Source organism: Hoplias malabaricus, chromosome 2 (genome assembly GCF_029633855.1).
Source record: "Hoplias malabaricus isolate fHopMal1 chromosome 2, fHopMal1.hap1, whole genome shotgun sequence".
Taxonomy (NCBI): domain Eukaryota; kingdom Metazoa; phylum Chordata; class Actinopteri; order Characiformes; family Erythrinidae; genus Hoplias; species Hoplias malabaricus.
Genome location: NC_089801.1, coordinates 76,521,256 through 76,533,585, shown reverse-complemented (window position 1 = coordinate 76,533,585; position 12,330 = coordinate 76,521,256). Strand labels below are relative to the sequence as shown.

Genomic DNA, 12,330 nt, shown 5'->3' with positions numbered 1-12,330 from the left:
CTAGAATTGAGCAAGCCTCTGGAGGTGAAAATTATTGAAAGGTAGGTGAAAATCTGTCTTATAACATAGCACTACTCACAATGATTGCCTGATTTTATACATAATTTTTAAGATAATATTAAAAAAAAAATGAATTCAATGAGACTATATAAGAAGGTATGAAGTTCATGCTGGTATGTGTATGCTTAAAAAAATAGATAAACACATTTTGGGCATTCAAGATCATTGATGCAATTCTGTGTCTTTATATTTATAGAACTGCAATAATTAATTAAAAAAATTACTTGTAGAAGGAAAATAACATATCGAGCATGGATATATTTCGCAAATTTTTTAAGACCAACGCCCAACCCAGTCCAAGTCCAGGTAAGTACTTAATGACATATTTTACAATTCTGAAAGTGAAATTATTAAAGTGATTTCCTGAAATATTCCTCAAAGTTTTTATTGGTACACATTGCCACCCTGAAATTGTGTTCTCTGGAGTGACAGAATACCATCTAATACCTGGATCTCATCTGAAATGAGATGGAGTTGTTTGTGATCCAAATCTAAAGAGACTATTATCTGTTTGTTGCTAAATGCAGCAAAATCCTCACTGATATGTCCCAACATCTTGTTTAAAACTTACACAGAGAAGTAGAAGTTGTTTCTGGGGAGCAAACTTCCTAGTAATATTCCTGAAGTCGGGACTGAGGACCTGATGGAGAACTGTCCTTAAATATAGGTTCTAATTTCAAACAAATCATACTTTAGAAATATATATATATGTGTGTCGCAGCTGGGCAGGAAGACGTGGAGGCTGACATAAATGCAAGGAACATTTTATTAAACAGGACAAAAGCAAAACCAGAACAAAACAAATATGGGCAGGACAGACGGAATGCAGACAGGACTAAACTAAACCAAACTAAACAAAGACAGACAAGGAAGAGCTGTTGATTCATTTAAGCAATTCCATTCAATTCCTATCAGAGCAACCTAGGCTCTCATAACACCTGAGCAGTGCCACAGACTGATCGATTCCATGCCACGCGGCATTGCTGCAGTAATTCAGACAAAAGGAGCCCCAACTAAGTACTGAGTGCTGTACATGCTCATACTTTCCATGTTCATACTCTTCAGTTGACCAGTGTTTTTAAATATCCTTTTTTATATTGGTCTTAAGTAATATTCTAATAGTAATATATATATATATATATATATATTTTTTTTTTTTTTTTTTTTTTTTTTTTCCTTCAGAATTTGACAAACCATGGAGGCCGGTTACTTGGAGGTATGACCAAAAATTATAATCTTTTTTTGTCATTAATATTTCTCAGTGTTACATAGATGAGCTAATTCTTCATTTGCTTCAACAGTGATTCTAACAAAGAACAGATGATTAAGAAACTGAGGAAAATGCAACTTGGTATAGCAGACTTGAGCCATCTCAGGATTCTGCTTCATGGCCCAGTTGGAGCAGGAAAGTCAAGCTTTATTAACTCGGTCAGAACAGTCTTCCAAAGCTGCACCTCAACTACTGCACTGACTGATACAACTACTGGTGATAGTTTCACTACCAAGGTAGTAACAAAGCTACTCTGAATTATTATTTGTGATATATATAAGTGATATACTATTCAAGGTGTGTCAACTAATTAACATCACAGGTGTCTACAATCTTGTAATCAGTCAGTGGGCCCATATATAAGGCTACAGATAGTCACTGCATTGTTGGTGGTTATGGTGAGTACCACATTCAACATGGATCAGTGTCAGATCACACCAGCCATCATTGTTTGAGCCAAAGTTTACTTCATGGGAGACAACCAAGGAGGTCACCATTGTTGAAAACAAATCATAAAAACTACATGTTGACAAGCCACAAAGCTTCTGGAAGAATGTTCTATGGACAGATGAGACAAAAATTGACCTTTTTGCCAAGGCACATCAGCTCAGCTCATCAGCTGTTCACAGGCTAGAAAATGAAGCATATCAAGAAAAGAACTGTCCCTACTGTGAAACATGGAGGAGGTTGTGTTATGTTCTGGGGCTGCTTTGCTGCATCTGCCACAGGGTGTCTTGAATCTGTGCAGGGTACAATGAAATCTCAAAACTATCAAGGGATTCTAGAGAGAAACGTGCTGCCCAGTGTCAGAAAGCTTTGTTTCAGTCACAGGTCATGGGTCTTGCAACAGGATAATGACCCAAAACACATAGCTAAAAACACCCAAGAATGGCTAAGAGGAAAACATTGGACTATTCTGAAGTGGCTTTCTATGAGCCCTGACCCAAATCCTATTGAGCATCTTTAGAAGATGATACATGCCGTCTGGAAAAGGCACCCTTCAAACCTTGATTGTACGACAGTACTGTAAACGTGAATTAAACAGCAGGAGACAAAAAAACATTTTTATACTGTATTCCTTTAATGGCCTACACATTTAATGCAATATGTTTAATGTTTATACTGACCAAAAATACAAGTGAATACAGGTTCCATAAAAAGTGTTAACAATATTTTTATACAGATTTTTTTTTTTTGGCAAGCTCAAAATTCACAGGGTGAAGAAGAGTCCAGGATCCTTTTATCCATTTGTATTTGCAGACATCATGGGTTTGGAGCAAGAGAAGGGTGTTTGCACAGAGGATATAATCAGCATTTTGCAAGGGCACATAAAAAATCACTACACAGTAAGTTGTTAAACATTTTGTTGAGTTGTTTATGATATTCACAATATGTATCCAAATGCAGACTTCTTTCTGTCTGATCTGTTTTTGTTGCCTAGTTATTTTCCACTGTGTTTTGGTTATATTTTCAGTCTGTTTGGAAGCCATGTGCTTTTGTCCCCATCTGCTAAGCCCTACTCCTGTCCAGCAGTAAAATGTGATCTTCCTTTAACTGTTTTTTTTATATTCATATATATAATGGCTATATATAATATACATATAGCCTTATTCTTTATATTATAATAGAAATTACAACACGTTAAATATGCAGTACATAATTTCCAAGCTGTGCCTTATACATTGCTCCCAGTAAAAACATATTTCATGATTAAGAACATTTTTCACTTACTTTAACTTAATCTAATATACCATCCAAATAAAAAAAAATATACACACAAAACCGTCATCTTAATAATATTACCTATAAAAATACTATTTTGATCTTAAAAATAATACCTAATATATTTATATCACATTAAATGATTATAAAAAAAAAAAAAAAGTATTTAAAAGGTAAACGGAACTTATGTATTTTATTCTCTCTTAAAAGTGCCTACATTATTTGTGCTCTTAAATCTTAGAAGGTCTATATAGTTTTGGGGCATATTCAAAAATCAAAAAACACATTACAGCCATGACCAACAACAGATCTGACACAGACAGTGGTGCTGCCAGGGGACAAAATGTTAGGACGATTCAAATGCCCGGGGGGCCCGGTTTTCTCAGTCGCTGCATGTGCTTGGTGTCCTGCTGTTGCTGCTGTGGGCAGAGGGAATGTTTGCTGACATCTGCGCTGGCTGCTGTTGATTCAGAGGAGAAGCGCGTCCCCATGCCTGTGCTCTGGGGTGGGACGATTTTCTGCGGCTACTCCTTGTGATGGCTGGGGGAGCATGTCCGCCGGCTGTGGCTGGCGACCTGCAGACTGCTACTGGTCCACTCAGCTAGCATCCACTAAAACTGCTACAGCTTACAATGACTGGTGATCTGGTGATCCAATTTAACCCTGTGGCTCGGTGCTGCTCACTGGCCCCTGTGAACCCTCTTTTTGTTTTAATTTTGTGTGTGAGGATTTTTTTGTTACCTTTGGGTGATTGAAAAGTTCTTTATTAATAAAATGTATTATTACTATTATTATTATTAAAAAAAAAAAAAAGCATTGACAACTTTTCATTCCTTTATTGGATCTGGCACTCACCAAATAGAACATTCATTCATTATCTGTAAGCGCTTATCCAGTTCAGGGTCGCTGTTGGTCCAGAGCCTACCTGGAATCATTGGGCGCAAGGCAGGAACACACCCTGGAGGGGGCGCCAGTCCTTCACAGGGTGACACACACACACATTCACTCACACACTCACACCTATGGACACTTGAGTCGCCAATCCACCTTCCAACATCTGTTTTTGAACCATGGGAGGAAACCCATGCAGACACGGGGAGAACACACCAAACTCCTCACAGACATTCACCCGGAGCGGAAGTCGAACGCACAATCTCCAGGAGCTGTGTGACTGCAACACTACCTGCTGCGCCACCATGCCGCCCCAAATAGGACTTGTCTTTGAAATTTAAAAGTAACAAGAGGATTTTTATGATTCTGATTCCATGGAAAGGACTGGCAATTCTAAATCATGTTAGAAAAAAATCTAATGAATTTTAAAATTGAAACAATCATAACATATTTTTTTTTTTTTTTTTTTCAGTTCAAACCTGTTAGTCCGATTGACAAAACTAACGACTACTATAACAGCGAGCCCAAACAGAAAGACAAGGTTCACTGTCTGGTGAGTGTTCTGCCAGCAGACAAAATCACTCTCATGTCTGAAGATGTTAGCCAGAAGATGAAGCAAGTTCGGGAAAAAGCAAGAAACCTAGGTATGTGAATAATGAATATTCAAACCAGATTTATATAGAGAGCAAAGGACAAACACAAATATATTCAATATTTCAGCTAATTATTGTTTTGCACAAATCTACAAATTCTAAATGCCTTACATATGTGTGAAAGTACCGTTGATGTGGTGGTGTAATGGTATTTCAGAGAAACATATACTGCCCTCAAGGTTGATCCCGGAAACATTTGTTTTTACTTTGGTCAGTAAATGGTTCAAAAGATTTTTTCTTTGCCTTTTCATAATATCCCAACTGTTTCGGAAATTGAGTTTTTACTGCCTTTTCTTATTAACCTTAAAGCCAGTTGTGTTGTGTGAAAATTAGTGTCATTTCTTGCCATGTTAAATGTAAGGACTATATTGTATGCATTAAAAAAAAACAAATATTAATGACTTTAAACAGAAATTCCTCAAGTGGTTATCATGTCCAAGGTGGACAACATATGTCCATTAGTCTCTGAGGACCTGAAAAGTATCTACACCAGCAGGAAAATCAAAGAAAAGGTAAGTAGCTAATTAGGTTGTGCCATAAATCTACATATAAAGGAAAAAAATACAAAATAAATCACTGCATACTCATGAAATACAGGGCATTTTAATTTGTGTATTTTATTCTTTAGTGTCACCTTACAAAAAAAGTACTTTATCCTGAGTGACTTGCTTCTCATTTTCTTGATATAATTTATTACAGACAAGTTGGTATAAAATTTCCCCTCTGATAATTAAACACATATACACTGTACAGATATCTGCTATTTTGTCCTACAGATGCAGGAGTGCAGTTACAGACTGGGTGTTCCAATGAACTGTATCTTCCCAGTGAAGAACTATTATGAGGAGATCACCAATGTCTTGGAAGTAGACATTTTGATTCTGATGGCAACTACAAATATCGTTCAGTTTGCTAAGGACTATGTGGAGGACCAGACTTACATTGAGTAGTTATTACTTACTTTGCATTTTATTAGTGAAGGAGATTAGAACATCCTTTATACTGTTTTAGACGTGCCTGTGGATAGCGTAAATTTTATGGTTGTATACTGTTTTTGTCTTTGTTTAGCCTAGTACATAAAGTCGTTCCAGAACATGGGGACATTTTAGCGCTTTAAGAGAGAGGAAATTAAGAGATATGAAACATGCAATATTCATTAAATGGAAAATGAACAATGTTAATGTATTTTGTTTAAATCAGCTACCAATTGTCAAATAAATAATTGGTCTAATAAATATGTACTTCTTTACGTGTTATTTTTATCAGATTTATTACTATTAATAATCTATTTTTATGATACATTTTAACGGTAAAAATAAGTCTACCACATTTAAATAATCACACTGAAATATTAAGTATTTTATATAGTGCATAACCACTGTAAAATGGTGTCAATGATGTTGTCTTTCTATTACAATGGCTTTATAATAGAATATTGGGCAGCCGTGGTTTTATGGTTTGAGAAGGGGGTTTGGGACTGAAAGATGGTTGGTTCAATTCCCACAACTAGCAGGAATATTGGTGGGAGTGAGGAAACAGCACTGTTTTCCCCCCTCAATCCATGGGTGACATGCTCTTGAGCAAGGCACCGAACCCACAACTGGCTGCCAATAACTCTGGGTGTGTATTCACAGCCCCTACTGACCTATTGGCTGTTTTGCATTTAACTGTCAGGTTAGCTACAGAAGACACATTTTATAGTATGTTGCACAATGACAAATAATTGCACATTAATATATATTTTAGTATTAAACATAATGCAATTATGAAATTATATTTTATGTGCTGGCTCACATGGTTAATTCTTAAAATCACTGAGATATCACCATTCCACCATGTATGCCAAGTCTATTATCTATGTTATGTCTGTTTGACTTCACCAGCTGCTGTTGGTATTGTGGGCGTGGGAGGTCAGACGCTTCAGGACATATGAACTTTGGAAGGAGAGTAGCTTGTTGGGGCTGATTCCTTTGTTTGAGCTGTTTTTATTTCTTCCATGAATTCCAATGGACAAAAGACGACAGAGATAGTATAAGAGAAATGTCAGATTTCACTACATTTCAAATACGTTTGGAAAACATGACTTTTCAGTGTTTTCAGTGTTCAAGCACACTGGGCAATATTTTGCCTCCAGTAACCTGAAATCTTCCTGTCATCTTCATAGAAATACAGGTTCATTTATTAATTTTAGGCAAGGCAAGGCTATTTATAGCCTATATACCTTTCATACAGAAGCAATTGAAAGTGCTTTACAGAAAAAAAACAGTTAAATTAAAAGACAGTATATCATAAAAGTCCAGTTAAACAAATACATAAAAAAGTGTAAAATGATTAAATGATTAAAAATGATTAAAACAATTTAAAATTATACAATAAAAGAAAATAAATAAAATGCCAATACAGAAATAAAAGTTCAGAGTATCTTAGACTGAGCTGTAGCTGCTCAAACAGGAATGTTTTAAGTCTTGATTTAAAAGTGTCTATAGTCTGGGCTCTTCTAATGTTCTCAGTCAGCTGGTTCCATTTATGAGCGGCATAGTAGGTAACCGCTGCCTCTCCATGTTTAGTCTTTATCTGAGGCAGGACTAACAGACTAGTTCCTAAAGATCTAAGAGCTATTCTGTAACAGACTTGTATCCAGTGTAATGATTTGAGGATGGGGCGTGATGTGATCTCTTCTTTTGCTCCTAGTGAGACTCTGGATGCTGCATTTTCAATCAGCTGAAGTTGTTTAATGATCTTTTTTGGAAGTCCAGCTAAGAGACCATTACAGTAATCAATCCTGCTAGAAATAAAGGCATGGAAATGTTTCTCCAGGTCTGGTTTAATCATAAAATCTTTAATCTTACTGATGTTCTTAAGATGGTAAAATGCTGATCTAGTAACCACTTTAATATGAGACTAAAACTGAGATCAGAGTCCATTAATACCCGAAGGTTGCGAGCCAGTTCTTTAGATTTGAGGGCCCTCGAGTCCAGATACGTAGCCAATCTTTGCCTCTCATTGCTGTTCCCAAATAGTATAATTTCAGTTTTATCTTTATTCAGCTGCAGTTGTGTCCCATCCAGTTAGTGATGTGTTCATGGCACTTGCTTAATGAGTCACTGGACCAGAGTTGTTTGGGGACAGGGCCATGTAAATCTATCATCTGCATAGCTGTGATCGGACAGCCCAATATTCCTGTACAATCTAGCCAAGAGGAAGCATATATAAATAAAAAAAGTGGACTAAGAATAGAGCCCTGGGGGACACCACAGGTCACTGGCATGTTCTCTGAAATATTATTTTCTATTTCTACAAAGTAGTTCCTGCCTTACAGGTAAGAAATAAACCACTTCAGGGCTGTTCCTGAGAGTCCAACCCAGTTTGCAAGTCTATCTATAAGAATGTCAGTGGTATCAAAGGCAGCACTAATGTCAAGAAGTAATAGAAGAGATACCTTTCCAGCCTCTGTACTTAAGCGAATGTCATTAATTACCTTGATTAGAGCAGTCTCAGTGCTGTGATTAGACCGGAACCTACTGTCTAGGCTACTGTTTATGGACAAGAAACTACTCATTTGCCTGAAAACTATTTTCTCAATGATTTTGCCAATGAACTGTAAATTAGAAATTGGCCTGTAGTTACTTATCTGATATTATCTATTTTTTTTTTCTTTTTTAGAAGAGGCTTTACAACTGCAGTTTTTAGTGAGCTCGGAAAGACCCTCAACATGAATTAGGTGTTTACAATGTGGAGTATGTCTGGTGCTATAGTGTGAAAGACACTCTTTAAAAATTTGGTTAGTAGTGTGTCAAGACTGCAAGTGGATTGTTTGAGATTATCTTTATAGATTTCTTTGTGAATATGAAGACTTGTTTTACGCCATCTGCGTTCTGCCTTGCAATACTCCCTCTTTTGGATTTGAACAACAGAAGCATTTCTCCATGATGCTTTCTGTTTGCAAGACAAATCCTTCACTTTAACTGGCGCAATCTCATTCATAACACTGACAGTTTTTGAATTAAAACCATTCAGCAGATCATCAACAGAGTTGGATTGTTCACATGGTGTAGTGTTCAAGTTCAAATTCAAGTTCAAGAAATTTATTGTCATTTCAGCAGTATACAGTGTTTACAGTACACAGTGAAATGAAATAGCGTTCCTCCAGGACCAAGGTGCTACATAAAACAATACACAACATTAAAGTGCAACTAGTGCAAAGCTAGTGCAAACATAAAACAGTGCACACACATTAAAGTGCAAAAGACATAGAACACAAAACAATACACAACATTAAAGTGCAACTAGTACAAAGCTAGTGCAACATAAAACAGTGCATACACATGAAAGTGCAAAAGATATAAGAAAATCCAAAACAATGTCCATACAGTACAATACAATACAATGCAATACAAGACAGTGCAAAACCATAAGTACGGAGGGGGTGAGGGAGACACTGCAATTTAAAGTGTATTTGTGCTGTAAACTGGATGTAACCATGACGTAAACAGGATATGTGTAAACAGTACACTCATTTTCAGTCCAACAGACCAGTGTTTGCATGAAGAAGTGTGTGTGTGTGTGTGTGTGTTTGCTTCTTCAGTCCAGTCTCAGTCTCTAAGTGTTCAGGAGTCTGATAGCATGTGGGAAGAAGCTGTTACGGAGTCTGGATGTGAGGGCTCGAATGCTTCGATACGGTGTGTGTGATCTCCCACAATGCTGAGTGCTTTGCGGGTGCAGTGAGTGGTATAGATGTCTGTAATGGAGGGAAGAGACACACCGATAATCTTCTCAGCTGTCCTCACGATCCGCTGAAGGGACTTGCGATCTGCCACAGTGCAGTTTCCAAACCAGACAGTGATGCAGCTGGTCATGATGCTCTTGATGACTCCTCTGTAGAAAATGGTGAGAATTGGAGGGGGGAGATGAGCCTTCTTCAGCCTTCGCAGGAAGTAGAGGCGTTGCTGGGCTTTCTTTTTGATGTTACTGGTGTTAGTGGACCAGGTGAGATCATCCACTAGGTGAACACCAAGGAATTTGGTATTCTTGACAATCTCCACAGCAGAGTTGTCGATGTTCAGCGGCGAGTGCTCACCCCTTGTTTTTCTGAAGTCTACAACCATCTCTTTGGTTTTGTCCACGTTCAGAGACAGGTTGTTGACTTCACACCAGTCAGTTAGCCGCTGCACCTCCTCTCTGTATGCTGACTTGTTGTTCTTACTGATGAGACCCACCACAGTCGTGTCATCAGCAAACTTGATGATATGATTTGAGCTGTGCATCACTGCACAGTCATGGGTCAGCAGTGTGAACAGCAGTGGACTGAGCACACAGCCCTAGGGGTCTCCAGTGTTCAGTGTGATGGTGCTGGAGGTGTTCCTACCGATCCGGACTGACTGAGGTCTCCCAGTTAGAAAGTCCAGGATCCAGTTGAAGACAGGAGTGTTAAGGCCCAGTATATTCAGCTTCCCGATCAGGTGCTGAGGAATGATGCTGTTGAATGCTGAGCTGAAGTCTATGAACAGCATTCAGGCATATGTGTCTTTCTTGTCCAGGTGGGTGAGTGCCAGGTGGAGTGTGGTGGATATGGCATCGTCCGTTGAACAGTTAGGATGATACGTGAACTGTAGAGGGTCCAGTGTGGGGGGAAGTAGGGTTTTGATGTGCCTCATGACGAACCTCTCGAAGCACTTTGTGATGACAGGTGTGAGTGCAACGGGACGATAGTCATTGAGGCAGGACACAGAAGAATTCTTGGGCACCGGGATGTTGGTGGTGTTCTTGAAGCATGTTGGAACAACGGCCCTGCAAAGAGAGATGTTGAAAATATCAGTGAAGACATCAGCAAGCTGGTCTGCACATTCTCTGAGCACTCTGCCAGGAATGTTGTCTGGTCCTGGTTGTTGTAAGTTGCAACTTCTCTAAACATGTCCCAGTCAGTGCACTCGAAACAGTTCTGAAGAGTAGAGATTGCTTCTGATGGCCAGATTTTCACCTCTTTCAGGACAGGTTTCGATCGCCTGATGATGGGTCTGTATTCAGGAATTAGCATAACAGACATGTGATCTGAGTGTCCGAGGTGGGGGCGGGGCTCTGCCCTGTACACGTCTGGAACGTTTGTGTAAACAAGATCCAGCGTGTTCGCTCCTCTCGTAGCAAAGTTCACATACTGGTGGAATTTAGGGAACACTTTCTTGAGATTTGCATGATTAAAATCGACAGCAACAATAAACAGTCCATCCGGATGTGTGTTTTGGAAGTCACTTATGGCTTCGTATAATTCCCACAGCGCTTGTTTTGTGTTTGCATCGGGAGGAATATAGATTGTGATTAAGTAAATAACAGAGAATTCTCAAAGTAAATAAAAAGGTCTACATCTCACAGCCACAAACTCCACTAACCGTGAACAATAAGCAGAGACCAGCACAGAGTTCTTACAACATTCAGTGTTGATATAGACACATAATCCACGAGCGCGAGTCTTACCGCATAGCACTGGGTCTCTGTCGGCTCGAAATGCGGCTAGCCCATCTAGCTGAATGGCAGCGTCGGGAATACTGTCGCTGAGCCAAACAAAAACACAGCTGTCTCTGTATTCACGCCATGTAGTTCGCTGAAGTTTGATATAGTCCAGTTTATTATCCAGCGAGCAGACATTGGAGAAAAAGAGAGAAGGGATAGCCTGCCGGCTCGGGTTAGCTCTTAGCCTAGCATGGACCCCCCCCTTCTGTTGCGCTTCTGTCTCCTCTCACACCGTACTCCCTGTAACATGCTGTGAAAGACCAAAAGAGTCCGTTATGGTGTGTGAAGGCAAAACAGTCCTTGAGATTGTCGATATGTTAAAGTCACCAGCAATAACAAAATGTTCAAAGTCAGTAGAAATAAAAGACAGCATTTCTGTAAATTCATCAATAAAATTAGCACTGCACTTCTGAGGCCTGTAGACAGTTACTAGTAATACCTGTGGTGTCCCTTTCAGAACTACACAGAGGTACTCAAATGTTTTGAAGTCACCAAATGATAACTGCTTGCACTGAAAAGAACCATGGAACAGAGCAGCTAGACCTCCACCTTTTCTAGTGGCATGAGATACATTTAAAAAAATTAAAATCTGGAGGTGCCAACTCCAATAAAACAGTTGCAGCACTACATTCATTTAGCCAAGTCTCAGTTAAAAGTATAAAATCAAGCCCATGTGCTGTAATAAAATCATTAATTAAGTGATTTGTTTGTGAGAGATCTGATATTTAGAAGAGCTAACTTAGTAACTCTAGCACTTTGCCACAGGATCGCTGCCTCACATTTTATATGCTGTGGATTGGCTTCATTCACAGAATCAGACCTGAACACCCTGTTCTTTCTTTCTCTGATAAGTACCAGTACTTGGGAGATGGGAGAGATTACAGGCACCAAAGGCCCAAGCTTGTTTTGAAAACATGTACTGCTGACATCATCACTGCAGCAGCCAGGACCCGAAAATCATCACTTTTTCTCGCCCTTATCAGCTGACGAATCTGTGTGGAGCTCCTGCTGGCGATGGGGGGCGTGAACGAAGCTGCATTTCAGCGGCGAGGAAATAGAGGACATAGAGGATTCCTCTTGGGGTTTTGGTATCTCTGGCAGCTGATAGAATTGGTCATTTCCACTCATGTCCAGTGTCTGCTGTGCCCTCAGGTCGTCCTCAGTGGGGGGAGGATGTTTTGGCTCTGACATGGTGTCATCAGCTTGTACAGCAGAGTTCCTGGATGTTGG

The 12,330-nt window shown here is 39.1% G+C and overlaps 1 protein-coding gene across 1 annotated transcript; it reads left to right on the top strand.

The window, feature by feature from the left end:
- LOC136687775 (interferon-induced protein 44-like) lies at positions 1-5,787 on the top strand. Its single transcript, XM_066662331.1, has 8 exons — positions 1-41; positions 257-366; positions 1,243-1,276; positions 1,362-1,566; positions 2,533-2,676; positions 4,416-4,587; positions 5,008-5,108; positions 5,373-5,787. Exons 2-8 carry the CDS (start codon positions 312-314, stop codon positions 5,544-5,546), a joined length of 885 nt encoding a protein of 294 aa, XP_066518428.1. The 5' UTR covers positions 1-41; positions 257-311; the 3' UTR covers positions 5,547-5,787.
- Positions 5,788-12,330: the final 6,543 nt, after the last annotated feature.